The sequence below is a fragment of the Palaemon carinicauda genome, chromosome 25, assembly GCF_036898095.1.
Source record: "Palaemon carinicauda isolate YSFRI2023 chromosome 25, ASM3689809v2, whole genome shotgun sequence".
NCBI lineage: Eukaryota > Metazoa > Arthropoda > Malacostraca > Decapoda > Palaemonidae > Palaemon > Palaemon carinicauda.
The window spans coordinates 106040681-106063259 of NC_090749.1; the positions used below are offsets into that span (position 1 = coordinate 106040681).

The 22579-nt window shown below is 40.6% G+C and overlaps 2 protein-coding genes across 2 annotated transcripts in view; both read right to left on the reverse strand.

Moving 5' to 3' along the window:
- The window catches only part of LOC137618818 (uncharacterized), a 413063-nt gene that overhangs the window by 181887 nt on the left and 208597 nt on the right, over positions 1–22579 (reverse strand). The window lies entirely within an intron of this gene.
- mRpL45 (mitochondrial ribosomal protein L45) overlaps positions 1–22579 on the reverse strand; it is a 36779-nt gene that overhangs the window by 4287 nt on the left and 9913 nt on the right. The window contains exons 5-6 of the mRNA XM_068349022.1: positions 10930–11081; positions 29–227 (exon numbers count right to left, since the gene is read on the reverse strand). Coding sequence (XP_068205123.1) covers positions 29–227; positions 10930–11081 — 351 coding nt within the window. The remainder of the gene's footprint in view (positions 1–28; positions 228–10929; positions 11082–22579) is intronic.

A 22579-nucleotide genomic window follows, 5' to 3' on the forward strand; every position in this document is an offset into this window, starting at 1 on the left:
CGACAAATTATAAAGCCAGTCTACGAACCTGCTTCGTATGAAACCTGACTGTCACTTGAGCGAAGATGTTCTCCTTAGTCAAGACGTCCGTCGTTCGAACGTGGCAGACGGACGGGGGCTCTATCGACTTGATAAACTGCCACCTCAGAGTACGGTTCTTTCTCTCGTTTGTCACAAGGGGGTAGGCTCTCTCCGTCACTAGCAGGTGGAGCTTGTCTTCATCGAAGCTGTGGAATAGTGAAGTATGTTTACGGAGTTATCCTGTGAATAAATTACCTGTTTTCTATGATGTGGAATTCTGTAAAATAGTAATAGAATTTTTTTTTTTCTATAAAGAATTGTATTTTGTTATACTGTACCTGAAATAAAGTAACTTTACAATCCTGGTCTAAATTGTATTTTTATAAAATTGTATTTTTATATCAAAGATTGTATACATATCTCGAGTAGGCTTCTCACTTTCATAAATACAATACCCATGAATTTAGCATACAATACGTATCTGCAGTGTTCTATAGGCTACAAAAGTTCCAATACACACTTTTGGATTCTTAATGATAATAATAAAAACTACATATGAGAATTTAGAAGTCTCCTGAAAAAAAATAAATATTCTTATTAATATTTTAAGTGATATATACAGTTTTAAATCTAAGAGATCATTGCACTCTTTTACATACCGAGGCAAAGAAGGGGAGACTACTGTATGCAATACATACAACGAACCATGCTTGCTGTCAAACAGCCGTGACTGTAATACGAGTGAACACATATAGCAAACATGAAAGAATATCGGTATGCAAGATGATTTAATGGTATTTTTACTATGAAACTCCATACACCTGTCTTTAAAATAAAAAAGGGATCTAGTCACTCGTGAGCAGCAAACGTAACAGTCTTTTCACTAGATAAGGTTCACGGGAGCCAAGGTCTAAGTCACTCATAAGCGGCAGGGGTAAGCGACAGGACACAGTGTCCTAGAGGCCAACCATATGTACACAGATCAATGCCCAAGCTATATAAGAGCCAGGCAAAAGTTGCTGTGACTCAACAGGTAGACCTATGGGCTACCCCCAAATCAACAATCATTAACAAATACGGATGGTCTGGTTGCGAAAACCAATGAAAGCTTTACTGACTGAATTGTGAGTCAGTGACTTTAGCCACTAAGCTGCAACAAACTCTAGCCACTGGCATCATGAATGACAAAGGAACAACACTAGTAATAATATAGGTACCTTTTACAATGACAGAAAGGGGATGATAATATCAACTGGGTATTGGTAAAATCCTTGGCTACCCAAGGAGAGAGAGACTCGAAGGATTCTACAAATTTCTGACACAGCCATACCTATTATAGCATTTTTTTTTATATCAGGCAATGAAGAATAGTAATTGTGTACATAATAATTCTCAAGCGTTCCATTGTAATCGATGAAGACGTCAAGAGACGATTAATGCACTGCAAGTTTTCATAAGTAGCGATACTGCCTCTGGCGACTATTTGCACTGTTATGGCATCAAGATTTATTCTAGATAAAGGAAAGTCTGAAAAAAACGCAGGGGAGAAGATAATGATCGTTCGCAGAAAGAGCGCTGGAAACTTGCAAGCTTAGAAATTCACTCTTGCCCCCAAATATTCATCGCTTCACAACAGGCAAACAAGAAAGGGATTTCGAACCCAGATTAACATAAATGGAAAGTTAAAAAGTCCTGTCACACAAAGCAAGTACACTTTGAATTTCATGAAAGCTCGAGCGTGAAGTAGACCGAGTGAATACCGATGCTATACGTATTCTGAACCAGGGCATTTTGTTGAATGACCTGATGTCGGTACAGTACAACACCAAATGATTAAAATCAACAACGAACATTAAAATTAATTGCTCGCTCAGTACATCAGGCCTAAGGCTTGAAAGATTAGCTTCAATGCTGCGTAGTGTATACAGAAGGTATTACAATCATTCAGAGATACAAATGCATATGTAACTGAAAATAACAGAGATACAGAAATGCTGTAATAAGACAATATTTTATCATTTAATACAGTAGGCAAAATGATATTAGTAATAACCTGATATATATTTCATATGAAACCTGATTATTTGTTGACTTTTGTAGCAGGAAATCATATTCATGGAATTCAGGTTAGGCCTGCACTAGGTTAGATTCAACATAATTCAATTTACAAGCAGCTTTTTTTAACCAATTACGTTTGTAAGTTAAGGACATTCTGTAGTGTTTGATTCCATAACCTAACTTGAAACCTAATTACTTATAGGAACTGTGATATATCTTACTCCAAACATAGTGCTTCCCCTCGTAAATAAATGATACCCAAACGTATAGGTATTACATTAACCCTTTTACCCCCAGCCTATTTGGAAATTTCCAACCCTTAACCCCCAGGGGTTATTTTTTTTTCAAGCACATTTTGCAGTATATTTTTTCTAAATTGCTCTAACAGCCTTAATTTTCATCATAGAGAGGTCAGGTTGGTCTCATTCTCTTGGAAAATGCCTGAAGTTTCTCAAAAAATTATCAAAAATATGCAAAAAAAATAAATGTAAATAGCAGGTTTTTGCAAGGACTTACCAGTACGTCCATGGGGTTAAAGGGATGAGTTTTGTGAAACGTACCAGTACGTCCTTTGAGGGTAAAAGGGTTAAAGCGGAAATAAAAACTTAATCAAAATCTAGAAGGAAAGAAACGGGTGCATTTGTTGTTGTTGTTGTATAGAGGAGTTAGACAAGGAGACCCCATCTGTCCTAAATTATTCACAGCATGCCTAGAGGTCGTTTACGAGTCGTCTGGGCTGGGAAAACGGAAGAATGGGAAACTCTTGGCATTGCTACTCAAGAATATCTGCCACATTGTCTCTTTACTTACAGGTCGCATTCATCTTTACAAAGGAAAGAAAATAGGAATAATTTTTGCTAATTTTTTGGGGGTACAGTAAACATAGATGAAACAAGCTACTGGAGAAACAGGCAAGTATAGAAATTTAAAACACTTAAAATTTTTTAAAATTCAAAGACCAAAGGAAGTAAACACACTAAAGATCCAGAAAAGCTTGTCTTCATTAAAGTATGACAAAGCAAGGGTAAAAGAATGAGCGATACTTTCATCTTATCATAAAGGCGAGAAGCAAATGCTTCGAGATAATCATTCCAAAGTCGTGCAATCCTAAAATGGATAGACCAGAGAAATAGTAGAATGCAAATGTCAATTTGCTTTAAATAGTTGCTGTGACCTGATTGGTAACGTCTCTGCCTGGTGTTTGCCAGTCGGGGGTTCGAGTCCCGCTTAGACTCGTTGTGCTATTATTGTCTGCAACCTAACCATCCTTATGAGCTAAGGTTGGGGGGTTTGGGGGAGCCTATAGGTCTATCTGCTGAGTCATCAGCAGCCACTGCCTGGCCCTCCCTGGTCCTAGCTTCAGTGGAGAGGAGGCTTGGGTGCTGATCATATGATATATGGTCAGTCTCTAGGGCATTATCCTGCTTGATAGGGCAATGTCACTGTCCCTTGCCTCTGCCATTCATGAGCGACCTTTAAAACCTTTAAACCTTTAAATGGAGACGGGATATAACAATCGACACGCAGATGGAATGAGAGACCGAATTTGATCCCACTTGACTAGAGTACTCGTTAAATCTACGGGAGAAGAGGAGAAATGAAGATGATAAAAATGATATTTTCATTATAAAATAAATTTTTGAATATACTTACCCGGTGAATATATAAATAGCTGACGTCTCCGACGGTCGACAGATTCCAAAAACTCGTGAGCGATCGCCATGAAGGCTGCCGGGTGTGCCCACCAGCGCCGACTATCGGCCAGATACCGCATATACTTCTCAACCAAACCAGTTCTTCTCAGTCCGTAGGGTCTCTATCGGGGAGGAAGGGAGGGCCTTTAATATTATATATTCACTGGGTAAGTATATTCAAAAATTTATTTTATAATGAAAATATAATTTTTATCATCTTCATTTCTCCTCTTCTCCCGTAGATTTAACGAGTACTCTAGTCAAGTGGGATCAAATTCGGTCTCTCATTCCATCTGTGTGTCGATTGTTATATCCCGTCTCCATTTAAAGGTTTAAAGGTTTTAAATATTAAACTTAGCCGGTGAATATATAAATAGCTGATTCACACCCATGGTGGTGGGTAGAGACCAGTATTAAAACAATAAAGGCGTATATGCTCAAGAGTTTTTGACAACTATTCAAAACGCAAACTTAAGTATAGGTACCTGGTAAGGAAGCTGACTCTGATAATTACTCTGCCTCATTAGTCCGCTATCCTCACGAAGCCCAGCGATCCTCTTAGGATGCTGAAAGACTCCCAGGAGCTGCTATATCCAGGGTGAACACCCCTATAACAGGACCTCATCAATACCCTTAATCTGGGCGCTCTCAAGAAACAATATTTTGACCACCCGCCAAATCAAAAAGATTGCGAAAGACTTCTTAGTCTCCCGTATAACCCAAAATAAGATTAAAAATTTCAAGAGTAGATTAAAAGGATATTGGGATTAAGGGAATGTAGTGGTAGAGCTTCACCCACTACTGCACTCGCTGCTACGAATGGTCCCAGTGTGTAGCAGTCCTCATAAAGAGTCTGGACATCTTTCAAGTAATATGAAGCGAATACCGACTTGCTTCTCCAAAAGGTCGCGTCCATAATACTTTTAATGGATCTATTTTGCTTAAACGCTACTGAAGTTGCTATCGCTCTAACTTCATGAGCCTTGACTTCAAGTAAATTACGATCCTTCTCACTTAAATGAAAGTGTGCCTCCCGAATCAAAAGTCTAATAAAATAAGACCACGCATTCTTAGACATGGGCAAAGAGGGCTTTTTAACGGAGCACCATAAAGCCTCTGAACAACCTCGTAGCGGTTTAGTTCTGGATAAATAAAATTTAAGAGCTCTAACGGGGCACAGCACTCTTTCAACTTCATTCCCCACAATCTCAGAAAGACTGGGGATTTCAAATGATTTAGGCCAAGGACGAGACGGAAGTTCATTCTTGGCCAAAAAACCAAGTTGAAGAGCACATACTGCTTTATTAGTGGAGAAGCCGATGTTCTTGCTAAAAGCATGTATCTCACTAACCCTTTTAGCCGAAGCCAAGCTCACCAAAAAAGTGTCTTGAGGGTAAGATCCTTCAGGGAGGCTGAATTTAATGGTTCAAACCTGTCTGACATAAGGAACTGTAGGACCACGTCCAAGTACCAAGCAGGAGTCGAAATATGACGCTCCTTGGAAGTCTCGAAAGACTTAAGCAGGTCTTGGAGATCTTTGTTATTAGAAAGATCCAAACCCCTATGCCTGAAAACAGAAGCTAACATGCTTCTGTAGCCTTTAATGGTGGATGTAGAGAGGGAGCGACCGTTTCTCAGATAAAGCAGAAAATCCGCAATCTGCGCTACAGAGGCACTGGAAGAGGAAATAGAGGAGGACTTGCACCACTCTCTAAATACCTCCCATTTCGACTGATAGATCCTGATGGTAGAGGATTTTCTAGTCCTCGCGATCGCTCTAGCTGCCTCCTTCGAAAACCCTCGAACTCAAGAGAGTCTTTCGATAGTCTGAAGGCAGTTAGACGAAGCGTGGGGAGGCTTTGATGAAATCTCTTTACGTGAGGCTGTCGCAAGAGATCCATCCGCAAAGGCAGACCTCTTGGAACATCTACCAGCCATAGAAGTACCTCTGTGAACCACTCTCTCGCGGGCCAGAGGGGAGCAACCAACGTCAACCTGGTCCCTTAGTGAGAGGTGAACTTCTGCAGCACCTTGTTTAGGATCTTGAAAGGTGGAAAGGCATAAACGTCCAGGTGAGACCAGTCCAGCAGGAAAGCGTCTATGTGGGCTGCCTCTGGATCTGGAACTGGAAAGCAGTAAGTCGAGAGCCTCTTTGTCAGTGAAGTCGCAAAAAGATCTATGGTGGGTTGACCCCATGTCATCCATAGCTTCTCGCACACAGTCTTGTGCAACGTCCACTCCATGGAGATGACTTGTCCTCTTCTGCTGAGGCAGTCCGCCAAGACATTCATTTCTCCTTGCACAAATCTCGTCAAAAGAGAGATGTTACTTGCCTTAAATGGAGTTCCTTCTGATCCGGGGACCAAAGACCCGAGCATTCCAGACTGTCCAGTGGAGCTCCCTAATCCAAATCCGATGCATCTGAATACAACACATGGTTTGGGTTCTTGATCGCAAGAGAAAGACCTTCTCGAAGTCTGATGTTGCTGTCCCACCAAGTCAGACATGTCTAGACTGAGTTGGAGATTGGGAAAGAGATACTCTCTAAGCCCTTCTCCTTGTTCCAATGGTTTAGGTGAAATTGGAGAGGGCAAAGGTTGAGTCTCCCCAGAGAGATAAACTACTCCAGCGATGAAAGAGTTCCCACGAGGCTCGTTCAAACTCTTACAGAGCAACTGTTTTTCTCTTGCAAGTGACGGACTTTTAACAGAGCTTGTTCCATTCTTGTGGGAGACGAAAAGGCTCGAAAAATTCGACACTGTATCTCCATTCCCAAATAAAGAATAGTCTGGGATGGAGTACTGTAAGTTACGACTTCTCTACGTTCACTATGAGACCTAGCTCCTTGGTTAGGTCTAATGTCCATTAGAGGCTCTCCAGACAGCGATTTAATGACGACGCCCTGATTAGTCAGTCGTCAAAATAAAGGGAGGCTCTGAATCCTCCAAAAATGTAGAAAGCTTGCTACATTTTGCAAGAGCCTTGTAAAAACAAGAGGAGCAGGAATGAGGCCGAAGCACAGTGCTCGAAATTGGTACACTACTTTCCCGTCCACAAACCTCAGATGTTGTTGAAAGTTTGGATGAATCGGGATGTGGAAGTATGCATCCTGAAGGTCGAGAGAGACCATCCAGTCGCCTTCCCTTACTGCTGCCAAGACAGATTTGGTAGTCTTCATCGTGAATTTTGTCTTGACAATGAACACATTGAGCGCACTTACACCTTAAGTACTCCTGCAGGAACGTGGCTGCCAGATCATTGGAGCCATCCCTGATAGCCTTGTTCATGCATGACATAATTGTACAGCAATACATTGACAGCTGGAGAGACCTTCTTACTTAAGGCTCCCAGGGACCAATCCAACAAATAAAAACTTCAAACGCTCGAAAAAACTCCTAACAGGAGATGGTCTAGCTCTGAAGCAGACCATAAAATCTTGGAGCGTCTCATGGCTAGACGACGAGTTGAGTCCACTAGGCTTAAGAAGTCTCCCTGGGCAGAGGCAGGTACTCCCAAGCCGAGAACTTCTCCTGTGTCACACCAGACGCTCGAGCGAGAAGCTAATTAAGAAGGAGGAAAAGCAAAAGCAGACTTTCCTAAACTTCTCCTGGATTCCAACCAGTCTCCCAGTAAGAGCATGGCTCTCTTGGAAGAACAAGAGAGAACTGACTTCGTAAATGTAGGAGTCGAAGAAAGTCATGCCAAGAGTAAACTCAGACGGCGGAGCAGCCGTTACAAAACGAGTAGGACAAAATTTCACTAAAGAAATTCATAATTATAAAACAAGGGATTGTTGGACCACCCTAGGTTACTCCTCTTCTGAATGACTCCCCAAAGGTACATTAGTAGAAAGGGGGTCATCAACTTCTTCAGAAGGCACATCATCTGATAAATCTAAAGTCTTGCGAGACGGAGATTTATATTCAGAATGACGTGAAGGAAAAGCCTGACAGGCTACATCAACTTGTATATGAACAGAAGTTAAAGTTGGAGGGTCGATGTCACGTTGTGACTGCAGAGAATGTTATTCTACTACACGTCGTGACAGAAGTAACTGACGTTCAAACGTCCCGTAGTAACAGCGGTGACTGCTGTTCGATGCTATATCGTGACTACGATGACTGACACGTCATGTCTACGGTGTCTACCGCTCAACGTCACGTCGTGTCTGCGGTGTCTGCAGCTCAACGTCACGCTGTGTTCAAAGCGATCAAAGTTACATCGAGATTTATGCTCCGCATCTCGTTTAACAGCAAAGCTGTCACTAGGGTTAACGTCAGCGTGGCGTAACAAAGCTCGTTTAGAAGGTTGAAGACCCGAATCACGTATCTCAGAACCGTGACGTACAAAAAGCAAAGGATCCTTTCGCACAGGAACAGGATCGTAAGCTTCTATTAAAGAAGAAAGCTTTAACAGCATATCTTGCAAAACGCTTAACTTCGGATCAACCTGTGACTGCGGTGGCTGACGTTCAAACGTCACGTAGTAACAGCGGTGACTGCTGATCGATGCTATATCGTGACTACGGTGACTGACACTCGACGCCACGTTGTGTCTACGGTGTCTACCGCTCAACGTCACGTCGAGTCTGTGGCAGAAACGTCTGTACATGAACGTCATCGCTACGAACGGGACTCTCATGATGACTACAGCTAGGACGTTGAACTTGTTCTGAAGGAACTAATAAACGTTTCAACCGTCTCGAAACCTTACGCCCAGGCTTTTAAAGAGACGAATCATCGGAAGACGAGGAGAAACTTCGTCTCTCCTGTCTTATGGCAAGGACGTGCTTGACGAGCAACGTCTGATACCTTTGAGGGAACGTCTGTTCGTTGGTTTACACCCCTCACTCCCTTAGGTACTACGACATTCCTTCTCCCTGGTACAGGGGAGCCTGAAAGAGGTCTCGGACTAGGCAAGCGACAAGCACGAACAAACGAACCCTCCGCAACACAGAACATGTTTTTTGCACTTTCTTCACTGATATCGCATTATTAATAATTTCACATTAGACATGAATAAAGCTGATTTCTACCTGAAGCACGCAATTCTCCCTTAAATCAAAAGATTAGAATTGCGAAATGAGTCGTATAATGTAAGCACATTAGTACAAAATGAAACACACATGCAAAAATCAATAAACATATACATATATATCGAATAAAACGGAAATATATAAAGTTAAAAAGATCAGTGACTGGGGATGAGACTAAAAACTAGTTCACAAAGGACTACGTTTTCAATCTCTCACCGTACAGTGCCTTGGGATGAGAATAAAAACTAAAACGTTTTATCCTCTCTCCCCGTACAGAGACTTGGGACGAGAGTAAAAATCTGAATCGAGAACAACGTTACTCGCTCCCAAACTCCTTGTCCAGAGACTTGGGACGAGAATAAAGATCGGATCGTTCTCTCTTTCTCTCTCTCTCTCTCTTGTCACTCACAAGAGAATGGCTCACTCACTCTTCGTCAATAACAGGTTATTTGACTAAAGGAAAAAACTGAAAGGACTAAGAAATTGAAAATTAACATGTTCCTTTAAATTAGTATCTAAAAAACTTCAGTTTGAAAGAAGAATGAACAAAACGTCAAAATCGATTTACTCTTTCTGCAAAGTGAAACCGTGATTCTCTCTCTCTCTATCGTAACGATAGAGCGCAAACTGCGTAGCATAAATAAACCAAACGTTAGTTCATCTTTGAAAAACAGCACGAAGACTATTCAAAGAATAAATTTCTTAAAATATTTTCTAAAAATATTCATCTCATCACTCTTACAGAGCAACTGTTTTATCTAAACAAAAATAAAAGTTGAATGGGCTCAACGTTGTTTAACTTCGTTTTCCAAGTCAGGACCGCCTACCAAGAATAGGTAAAGGCTGCATATAAACAAAAACATAAAAATTTATCTCGGTGTTTAGTATAAATGGAAAGCTAATCGAAGAGGCCTAATAAAGGCAGGTGAGATATAAAATATATAGAGGTAAATCTATAAAAATCAACAATAATTTATGAAGTGATAAAATAATTACTAAAAGCCTTTAACACACTTCCGTACACTGAGGGAAGGGTCGGCCATCTTTTCTCTATGGAAAAACCAGAGTGAGATTAAAAAAGCAAGGGCAAAAACTTTTCCTCTCCTTTCAAAAGCATTTCTTTTGAAGATAGTATTGAATAATCCAACACGGCGAAAGCAATAAAACCAAAACCAAGTACTTCACCAAACTGTAGAAAAACTCGAGGTCAAGCGCGAGCGGAACCAGTGTTGTCTTTAACACCGACAGAGAAGAACTGGTTTGGTTGAGAAGTATATGCAGTATCTGGCCGATAGTCGGCGCTGGTGGGCACACCCGGCAGACTTCATGGCGATTGCTCGCGAGTTTTTGGAATCTGTCGACCGTTGGAGACGTCAGCTATTTATATATTCACCGGCTAAGTTTAATATTTAAAATACTGTATGCATACAAGTTAAGGAACTTCCAAAGTAATGAAATATAAATTAGATACGTATATCAAAGGCCAATGGCCGTTAAGAAATGGGCCCGTAGATTTCCTTGATGTAGGGTCCTCAGCTGTATGGAACACCAATACACTGAAATAAATTCCCATACAACTTTCCATTTGGAATACTGAAGTGGATCTGTCAAGGAATTTGTATTTCCATACAAATTCCCGAGAATTACTCAAAATCTAAATGCTGAAATTAAAGGCTACATTATGTAATTGACTATAACAAAATAAAATCATTAACCGTTTCAAACAATTACAACTTAGGGCTGCTTCCTCCGGTGCCTTAGATGACCGCGGAGGTAGCAGCAGTAGGGGATTCAGCGTTATGAAGCTTCATCTGTGGTGGATAACGGGGGAGGGTGAGCTGTGGCACCCTAGCAGTACCAGCTGAACTCGGTTGAGTCCCTTGTCAGGCTGGGAGGAACGTAGAGAGGAGAGGTCCCCTTTTATCATTTTTTTATTTTTGTTTAATTTGCTGATGTCGGCTACCCCCAAAATTGGGGGAAGTGCCTTGGTATATGTATGTATGTACAACTTAGGGCAAATGAGATCACCCAAAGCAACCCTTTTAAGAAGCCCATACAATAGGTAATAGAGCAGGTCCTTCGACAGCGTCAAAGAACGAGAGAACGTACGATTGTACTCACTCCACTAGAGCATTGTGGGTATCGATGTATATCTTCAGGGCTTCGTTCACGAAATCCTTTGTGTCGAAATCATCGTCGAACTGTCTGATCTTACGGACGGCCAGCATGGACTTCCCCTTTTTCTCCAGGAACTGAAATCGCTGCTTGGCGCCCTGCAAAGATTATAGTTGTTATATTAAAATCAATATAGAATGTAATTAAATAAAGAAATTTAAAATGCGGCTACTTTCCTCTTGGTTTAAGGGTAAAAGAGACTTTAGCTACAGTAAGCAGCTCTTCTAGGAGAAGGACAATTTTAAAATCAAATCATTGTTCTCTATTCTTAGGTAGTGCCATAGCCTCTTTACTATGGTCTTCCATAGCCTTGGGTAAGAGTTCTCTTGCTTGAGGGAACACTCGGACATGCTATCCCATCTGTTTCCTTATTTCCTTTCCTCACAGGGCTATTTTTTCCTGTTGGAGCCCTTGGGCTTATAACATCCTGCTTTTCCAACTAGGGTTGTAGCTTAGCTAATAGTAATAATACTAATAATAAATATTAAAATCATGAAGAAGGTTATTATATATGGACCTATTAAATATATTTGTCATACAGTTCCAATTCTAACCAATGAAAAAAGACAAAGTCTTTAGATATGAAATAAATTACAAGAAATTTTATTAAAGCATTTAATATTTGCAATCTATGCTAGTAAATATTGACTTTTAAAATGTGTATGTCATAGTTATGATTCTAATAAACAATGAAAGAATACAGTTTGTAGATTAAAATAATTTCAAGAAATTTGGTTGAACTAAAGTTTGTATTTTAAAAAATTTTAAAAATTTGGTTGAAGCTTTTAATATTTGCCATCTAACCAAGAAAGATGATTGAAGATATAATTTTAATATATATATGCGCAACAACATTAGTTTAACCCTACTGAAAATGAGTGCTATAAATAGGCAATATAATTAAACCACTAATAAAGTAAAACAAAAGCTCTCATAAAATATAAGTGTTCGCCAAGGGTGAGCTATCTCAACTCCAACACAAGAAGGCCCATTATACATAAACAGTTCTTAACCCTACTTGTTGCCAATATAGACACATTTTGCTGTAAATTTTTTTAAAATTGCTTTAACAGCCTTAATTTTCATCATAGAGAGGTCAGGTTGGTCTCATTCTCTTGGAAAATGCCTGAAGTTTCTCAAAAAATTATCAAAAATATGCAAAACAAAATGTAAATAGCAGTTTTTTGCAAGGACGTACCGGTACGTACATGGGGGTAAAGGGATGAGTTTTGTGAAACGTACCAGTACGTCCTTTGGGGGTAAAGGGATGAGTTTTGTGAAACGTACCAGTGCGTCCTTTAGGGGTAAAAGGGTTAAGTATATACTATCAAATTAATTTCAGTACGTCAGCATCAAAACTCAGTTGAATGAACTTGTAATCTGACAACACACTAAAGTTCTATCTAGGAGAACACTCCAAAGGCCAACGACTGTTCTATAGTCTTAGGTAGTTCCATATACTGTAGACCAGTGTCCGAGGGGAGTACTGCATGCACTTGTAGGTCCCTTAAGTTATTCGATAGTTTGATGTAAGAGACCACTTTTGGAGTAAAAAAAAAAAACTTAGGAAATCACTATTACTATTATCATTATCATTATTACTAGCCAAGATACAACCCTAATTGGAAATGCAAGATACTATAAGCCCAAGGGCCCCAACTGGGAAAAATAGCACAGTGAGGAAAGGAAACGAGGAAATAGATAAACTATGTGAAAAGTAATAAACATTTAAAATAAAATATTTTAAGAACTGTAACAACATTAAAAGAGATCTTTCATATATAAACTATAGATATATTTTATATATCCTACATCAAAATGGCTAAGGGAAAAATAATAAACCATTATATGATAAAACATTTAGATGTAAGATCTAGGTGTCAATGCTAAGGGTTTTGGGCAAGAATATGATATTCCACATTTAAACTGAAATTATAAATCGCGGATATTGTATTGAAAGTCCGTAGACTGTAGACTTCAATAATATATAGAAATATTGTAATAAAAACAATATATGATTCAATACTGTACTATAAGAAAAACATTTTCAATAAACTGATATTCCATCTGTACATTAACAAACATCCTAACATACACTAAATAATGTTGAAAGATGTTCCATAGGATTTTACACATTAATATGTATGCTATAGTCAATTCTTTTTAGTGAGGCAGATTTGCACCGACTCGCAGGGGTGCCCTTTTAGCTCGGAAAAGTTTCCTGATCGCTGATTGGTTGGACAAGATAATTTTAACCAATCAGAGAGCAGGTAACTTTTCCGAGCTAAAAGGGCACCACTGCGAGTCAAGTGCAAATGCTCCTCATTAAAAAAAATGGGTATAGTTACCCAATATAGTGCTTTCTGTTTCAAGAGAATGGCCGACAACATGAACGGTATTCTTCTGAAGAGCAGCTGATGTAAACAGAGTTTGAGAAATGTATTATGTCAAAAAGAAACACTTAGGTAACCAGTGCTGAAAATGGACAACGGCATATCCTTCGAGCAGCAATAATTAACCCTTTTACCCCCAGGCTATTTGGAACTTTCCAACTCTTAACTCCCAGGCGTTATTTTTTTTCAAGCACATTTTGCAGTGTATTTTTTTCAATATTTTTTCATCATAGAGAGGTCAGGTTGGTCTCATTCTCTTGGAAAATGCCTGAAGTTTATCAAAAATATGCAAAAAAAAAAAAATATAAATAGCAGTTTTTTGCAAGGACGTATCGGTACGTCCATGGGGGTAAAGGGATGAGATTTGTGAAACGTACCAGTACGTCCTTTGGGGGTAAAAAGGTTAAGAGAAGATGATGTGCATGAAAGCCTTACTAATGGAAATACTTAAAACAGTTTGTTTACCATATAAGTAATGACATGAAGTATACAGTACTCAGAGTTAAAGAGAAAAACCTATCAACATGTCTTAAAGGTTTGAGGCCACTCATGAATGGCAGAGGCAAAGGACAGTGACATTGCCATATCAAGCAGGACAACGAACAGTGGCAAAACCCATCTCCACCCAAGCTAGGACCAGGGAGTGCCAGGTAATGGCTGCAGGTAGACCTATACGCTCCGCCCCTTTAGCTCACAAGGATGGCGAGGTTGCAGACACTTCATTGGTTCATTGCACATGATCAAAATACTGGTTGGGTACAATGGAAAATACTTGCATGTAGGAGGAGCAGAGGCCAACTAGTCTTAATGTGGCATATTCTGATTAATGTAGAAGAAGCAGTTCTGAATGGATACAATTACATAAGGTCACTAGATGGAATGTATACGCTAACAGAGGCGAATTAAAAAGTCACAAGTTGATTCAAGTTCCTCATGATATATGGAACAGAAAACTATATTGAAGAACAAACATTTCTTCAGAGACTGAAAGCCAGTGTGGTATAACATACATACATATACCAAGGTACTTCCCCCAATTTTGGGGGGTAGCGGACATCAACAAATGAAACAAAACAAAAAGGGGACCTCTACTCTCTACGTTCCTCCCAGCTTGACAAGGGACTCAACCGAGTTTGGCTGGTACTGCTAGGGTGTCACAGCCCACCCTCCCCCGTTATCCACCACAGATGAAGCTTCATAACGCTGAATCCCCTACTGCTGCTACCTCCGCGGTCTTCCAAGGCACCGGAGGAAGCAGCAGGGCCTACCGGAACTGCGTCACAATCGCTCGCCATTCATGGTATAAAAGAACCCAATTAGAAACGTCGCTACCTGGCAATCGCCAGACTAGGGTTGGAGTCCTGTCCCGTTCAAGCTCAATATATTCTTTTAGTGTCTGCAACCTCATCATCCTTGTGAGCTAAGGTTGGGGGGTTTGAGGGAGCCTATAGGTCTACCTATTGAGTCATTAGCAGCCATTGCCTGTTCCTCCCTGATCATAGCTTGGGTAGAGAGGGGGATTGGTTACTGATCATATGTACATATGGTCAGTCTCTAGGGCATTGTCACTGTCCCTCGCCTCTGCCACCCATGAGCAGCATTCAAACCTTTACAATGTAGAGAGGAGTATCTGAAGGACTTCAAAAACGCTTCTAACAAACTACAAGCAAACTTGAGGAGTTTAGAAATGAGAAACAAAGACAGAACGAGACATTTATATTTTGGGACAACCTCATTCAAACTACTTGCGATTCGGACACGAGGAAACTTCCAGAAATTACTCCTATTATTCACCAGACTTTTCTGCCTGGGAAGTTTGCCATAAAGAGAACACAGGGTCTGCTCAAGGCTGTTGGTGCTAACATGTGCCTGGAGTAAACCAACAACAGATCACAGAATAGTAGTTTTGGTATCGTAGGCAGTTTCAGAAAGAATGACTTTGTAGCATGACATACCATGAGATGCTGGCAGTATGTAAGGAGACCTCAGTGTTCCTAGGCGCTTTAACTTTGAGCCGATTGTAAGTCAAGAATTAAAAGAGCCTGAAACTGATGGAAAGGTGAGAAAAAAAGCGACATCGTAATATGTAAACTAGAAGGAAAACCCCTTTAAAATAAAAGAGAAGAGAACCAAAGCTACAAAATATTTTCACATAGGTGATAGACAAAGTCACAGGTGCTCTATTTGAAAGACCTCGGCACAGAGAAGTACGAAGCATTCAGAACCGAACGCTCCGCTGCCAAGACCTACAGACCGTGTGATGCCATTCACATGACAAACCTTCTAAAAAAGTATCAATTAAGCTCCACACAAGAAAAAAATACAGAAGGTTAACTTTGATCAAACGACACTAGACCTGAGGGAAGTTTTCAGCTATAACCTTCTGCCAACGAATTCTCAAGTAGATGAAGATAAACTGAAGCTCACTGACAACCGAGCTTGAAAAATCGCTATCTGCCAAAGACTACGTCCATCCAATAGAATGGGACTGTCCGTCAAATATCTACTTCATCTTTTATAGCTATATAGAAGGATCAGTAAGACTGAGAGGCCGAGAAGGAGGATCAGTAAGACTGAGAGGCAGAGAAGAGAAACTGTCAGGGCCAGTGAGATCAGTGCTTTGGACGAGTCAACATCATTGACAGCCTGTATGGATACATACTGGGCATTGGGACCAAACAAAACAAAACTCTTGTCTGAATGGCTAATGGAACATCATGATAGTCATTATCCCAGGCTCGTTATCCCTGCGTGTCGTAAGAGGCGACTAAAAGGGACGGGACGAGGGGGCTGGGAACCCCCTCTCCTGTATCTACATCCTGTGAGACATCGACAAAGAGATGGAGCTGGGGGGAGAGTGACTGCTCCCCGCACTCTAGTTTTGGGGTGTTTGAATGTGCGTGAATGTAGTACGATAGAGAGTAAAAGATGTGAAATTGGAAGTATATTTAGGAATAGAAGGATGGATGTATTGGCCTTGTGTGAGACAAAGATAAAAGGAAAGGGTGAAGTGATGTATGGTGAAAGGTCTGGTAGAGTGTCTGGGATTGAAAAGGGAAGAGCGAGAGAGGGTGTGGCTTTATTGCTGAGTGAATGGATGACACGTAAAGTAGTGGAATGGAAGGAGATATCATCTAGGTTAATGTGGGTAAGGGTTAGGTTGGGTAGGGAATGTTGGGCGTTTGTCAGTGCGTATGGGCCAGGTAGTGAGAAAAGTGAAGAAGAGCGGAATGAGTTATGGAATGAATTAACTAGGTGTGTAGAAGGACTGGGTAGAAGGAATTATGTAGTTTTCATGGGTGACTTGAATGCTAGAGTGGGCGCTGGAGAGGTAGAAGGTGTCATTGGGAAGTATGGCGTACCAGGTGAAAATAAGAGTGGTGAGAGACTGGTAGATATGTGTGTTGAGCAAGAGATGGTGATAAGTAATAGCTTTTTCAAAAAGAAAGATAAAAATAAGTATACATGAGTAAGAGTGGCAAATGGAAGAGTAGTAGAAAGGGCATTAATGGATTATGTGTTGATAACTAAAAGAATGTTTGGAAGATTGAAAGACGTGCACGTGTTTAGGGGTATGGCTAACGGTATGTCTGATCATTTTTTGGTGGAAGGAAAATTAGTTGTAGCAAAAGAGTGGGGGAATAGAGTAGGTGGATGTAAAAGGGAGCTAGTGAGGGTTGAAGAGCTAATAAAACCGGGGGTAAAGAGTAAATATCAGGAAAGGTTGAAAATGACATATGACGAAGTGAAAGTAAGAAAAACTGGCAATTTAGAGGAGGAGTGGAAGTTAGTAAAAGAAAATTTTGTTGGGATTGCAAGTGATGTGTGTGGCAAGAAGGTTGTTGGAGGCAGCATGAGGAAGGGCAGTGAATGGTGGAATGAAGGAGTGAAGGTAAAAGTGGAAGAGAAAAAGAGGGCTTTTGAAGAATGGCTGCAGAGTAATAGTATAGAGAAGTATTAAAAATATAGAGAGAAAAATGTGGAAGTAAAGCGCAAGGTACGTGAGGCAAAGAGGGCAGCTGACCTGAGGTGGGGTCAGGGATTAGGTCATTCATATGAAGAGAATAAGAAGAAGTTTTGGAAAGAAGTGAAGAGAGTAAGGAAGGCTGGCTCAAGAATTGAAGAGACAGTGAAAGATGGAAATGGAAGGTTGTTAAAAGGAGAGGAGGCAAGGAAAAGATGGGCGGAATATTTCGAAAGTTTACTGAATGTTGAGGATAATAGGGAGGCAGATATAATTGCTGTTCCAGGTGTTGAGGTGCCAGTGATGGGAGATGAGAATGAGAGAGAGATTACAATAGATGAAGTGAGGAGACCACTAGATGAAACGAGAGTGGGAAAAGCGTCTGGTATGGATGGTGTGAAAGCTGAGATGTTGAAGGAAGGGGGTGTGACTGTACTTGAATGGTTGTTGAGATTGTTTAATATGTTTTGTGTTGTCAATGGTACCAGTAGATTGGGTTTGTGCATGTACTGTACCACTATATAAGGGTAAGGGAGATGTGCATGAGTGTTGTAATTCAAGAGGTATTAGTATGTTAAGCGTAGTTGGAAAAGTGTATAGTAGAGTAATGATTATTAGGATTAAGGATAAAACAAGAGAATGCAATCTTAGAAATACAGGGTGGTTTTAGAAGAGGTAGGGGTTGTATGAATCAGATTTTTACAGTAAGGCAGATATGCGAGAAATATTTAGCAAAAGGTAAGGAGGTGTATGTTGCGTTTATGGATCTGGAGAAAGTGTATGATAGAGTTGATAGGGAAGCAATGTGGAATGTGATGAGGTTATATGGAGTTGGTGGAAGGTTGTTGCAAGCAGTGAAAAGTTTCTACAAAGGTAGTAAAGCATGTGTTAGGATAGGAAATGAAGTGAGTGATTGGTTTCCGGTGAGAGTGGGGCTGAGACAGGGATGTGTGATGTCACCGTGGTTGTTCAACTTGTATGTTGATGGAGTGGTGAGAGAGGTGAATGCTCGACTGCTTGGACGAGGATTAAAACTGGTAGACGAGAATGACCATGAATGGGAGGTAAATCAGTTGTTGTTTGCGAATGATACTGTACTGGTTGCAGACACAGAAGAGAAGCTTGGCCGATTAGTGACAGAATTTGGAAGTGTGTGTGAGAGAAGGAAGTTGAGAGTTAATGTGGGTAAGAGTAAGGTTATGAGATGTACGAGAAGGGAAGGTGGTGCAAGGTTGAATGCCATGTTGAATGGAGAGTTACTTGAGGAGGTGGATCAGTTTAAGTACTTGGGGTCTGTTGTTGCAGCAAATGGTGGAGTGGAAGCAGATGTACGTCAGTGAGTGAATGAAGGTTGCAAAGTGTTGGGGGCAGTTAAGGGAGTAGTAAAAAATAGAGGGTTGGGCATGAATGTAAAGAGAGTTCTATATGGGAAAGTGATTGTACCAACTGTGATGTATGGATCGGAGTTGTGGGGAATGAAAGTGACGGAGAGACAGAAATTGAATGTGTTTGAGATGAAGTGTCTAAAGAGTATGGCTGGTGTATCTCGAGTAGATAGGGTTAGGAACGCAGTGGTGAGAGTGAGAACGGGTGTAAGAAATGAGTTAGCAGCTAGAGTGGATATGAATGTGTTGAGGTGGTTTGGCCATGTTGAGAGAATGGAAAATGGCTGTTTGCTAAAGAAGGTGATGAATGCAAGAGTTGATGGGAGAAGTACAAGAGGAAGGCCAAGGTTTGGGTGGATGGATGGAGTGAAGGAAGCTCTGGGTGATAGGAGGATAGATGTGAGAGAGGCAAGAGAGCGTGCTAGAAATAGGAATAAATGGCGAGCGATTGTGACGCATTTCCGGTAGGCCCTGCAGCTGCCTCCGATGCCTTAGATGACCGCAGCAGTAGGGGATTCAGCATTATGAAGCTTCATCTGTGGTGGATAATGTGGGAGGGTGGGCTGTGGCACCCTAGCAGTACCAGCTGAACTCGGTTGAGTCCCTTATTAGGCTGGAGGAATGTAGAGAGTAGAGGTCCCCTTTTTTGTTTTTGTTTCATTTGTTAATGTCGGCTACCCCCAAAAATTGGGGGAAGTGCCTTGGTATATGTATGATGTATATTATTATTATTAATACTTGCTAAGCTACAACCCTAGTTGGAAAAGCAGGATGCTTTAAGTCCAGGGGCTCCAACAGGGAAAATAGCCCAGTGAGGAAAGGAAAAATAAAATATTTTAAGAACAGTTACAACATTAAATTAAATATCTCCTATATAAACTATAAAAACTTTAACAAAACATGAGGAAGACAAATAAGATAGAATAGTGTGCTCGAGTGTACTCTCAAGCAAGAGAACTCTAACCCAAGACAGTGGAAGACCATGGTACAGAGGCTATGGCACTATCCAAGACTAGAAAACATTGGTTTGATTTTGGAGTGTCCTTCTCCTAGAAGAGCTGCTTACCATAGCTAAAGTTTCTCCTACCCTTACCTAGAGGAAAATGGCCACTGAACAATGATAGTGCAGTAGTTAACCCCTTAGGTGAAGAAGAATTGTTGGTAATCACTGTGTTGTCAGGTGTATGAGGACAGAGGAGAATATGTAAAAAAATATGCCAGACTATTAGGTGTATGTGTAGGCAAAGGGAAAATGAACCGTAACCAGAGAGAAGGATCCAATGTAGTACTGTCTGGCCAGTCAAAAACACCATAACTCTCTAGTGGTAGTATCTCAACAGGTGGCTGGTACCCTGGCCAACCTACTACCTGATCTTGTTCAAATGGACAGAAATGTCAACTTATGGAGGAAACAGGGAGTCACTTGATACAACTAGACCTTCACCTTAAAGGTCTTCCACTGTCTTGGGTTAGAATTCTCTTGCTAGGGGGTACATTCGGTTACGCTATTCCGTTTCCTTATTTCCTTTTCATCACTGAGCTATTTTCCTTGTTGGAGCCCTTATAAGGCTCCTATCATCCTGCTTTTCCAACTAGTGTTGTAGCTTAGCTAGTAATAATGTGTAACTAATTTTTCACAAACGGTATTCATATGAATGTATTGTTTAAAAAGGCACCATTGAACTTAATGTAAAGGAAAAGAACTTCAGGAGTTTCCTTCCGACAAAATTTGCTTGGCTACAAAAAACGGCTGCATCTCTGATCTCCAATCCAACCCACACCTTAAGTTATGATCAGATGGGAGAAATAATAACGGCACACAGAACAGGTGGACATCTCCCATTTCTCTTCATACACATTTCAAGTAGAATAACGGACAAACACAGACCGAGATAGGCACCAGCCCCTTGTTGAGATATTACCGCTAGAGTTATTGGGTCCTTTGACTTGGACTGGGCAGATAGTATTACATTGGATCTTTCACTGGTTACGGCTCATTTTTCCTTTGCCTACGCATACCAAATAGTCTGGCCTATTCTTTATACATTCTCCTCTTCGCTCATACACCTGACAATGCTAAGAACCAAAGTTGTGGAATGATCTTCCTAATCGGGTAGTTGAATCAGTAGAACTTCAAAAGTTCAAAGTTGGAGCAAATGTTTTTATCTTGACCAGGCTAACATGAGTCTTTTTATAGTTTATATATGACATATCTGTTTTTGACGTTGTTAATACAGTGAACCCTCGTTTATCGCGGTAGATAGGTTCCAGACGCGGGCGCGATAGGTGAAAATCCGCGAAGTAGTGACAGCATATTTACCTATTTATTTAACATGTATATTCGGACTTTTAAAACCTTCCCTTGTACGTAGTACTGTTAACAAACCACCCTTTACACCCTGTAATGTACAGAACACTTAATGCATGTACTACAGCACCCTAAACTAAAACAGGCACAAATATTAAAGGCGATTTTATATCATGTGTTTCCTAAACACCTAAAAAGCACGATAAAAAATGGCAACCAATGTTTTGTTTACGTTCATCTCTGATCATAATGAAGAAACAAACTCATTTAGTGTACACATATATGTACGTATGGTTAGTTTTTGCATCGATTATATTGATTATACAGTACTGTATGTTGATTTTTTTATTACCAATGTTTTAGTTTACGTATTTTTCTTAGGACTTCCAAATGAAATCTTTTTCTTTATGACGCCGCCTGAAACGACGGCGTGTACGCTCAGTAAACAACCACGCTCAGAACAAACAAGGCATTTAACACGCATGATGATAGTGATAAATAATGATACAGTACATACAGTATTTACAGTACAAAGCATTTACAAAATATGTTACCTTACAAATATAAATTATACAGTACTTGTACGTAGCAAAGCAGGAAAACAATTTGAGAGAGAGAGAGAGAGAGAGAGAGAGAGAGAGAGAGAGAGAGAGAGAGAGAGAGAGAGAGAGAGAGAGAGAGAGAGAGATTGTTTTACGTACGTAAATGTAAATTTTAAACAAAAAAAATATGATAGGTTACAACATGTAGACTTTTAAAACCTTCCCTTTAACTTAATGCATACAGTACGTACAGTACTAAACTATAAAACAGGTTAAAGTAAAAAATAAAGATTGTTACTGTACTCACCACGAAAGAAGTTCCAGAAAAACTTGAATGACGATGGCGATGAATTTGCTGCACAGTAGAAATGATGATGATGAAGCTGATGATGTGTTCTACTGTGCAGTCAATGATAGTATTTTACGTCTCTTCAGACGGAGGTGTCTTTTCCTGGGACACCTCTTCAACTTCTTCAATTTCTTCCGAAGGCGTACTAGCAGGAGGAACTGGCTCTTTTTTGCGAGGCTGAAAAAACATTGTGATCGGAAGTTGTTGCCGCTGCTTCTTTTTTCGATCCAAGAGCATCCTGTAGGGAGTCGTGATGTCATCGACCTTGTTGCAGAATTGCATCGAGCGAACCATATCCTCGTCCCACTCTTGCAACATTTCTTTCGCCTCCTTCATATGGTTGCAGAACTTGGCGAGCCGTTCTAATGTTAAGCCCGTTTCTTCTACATTTTCTTGGGTCTCTTCCTGGGTACCCTCACTCTCTTCCTCACTTGCCGATTTCGTCAGGTCTTCGAGGTCTGCGTCAGTTAGGGGCTGGGAATGGCAGTCCAACAACTCGTCGACGTCTTCAGTCGTCATGTCGCCAAACCCGTCACCCCCAATTATGGCAGCCAACTGCACAGATTTCCGTATTGCAGAGTGTTGGATTTCCGACGGAGTAAATCCCTTGTCGTCGTAAACAATATCGGGCCACAGCTTCTTCCAGCTCGCATTT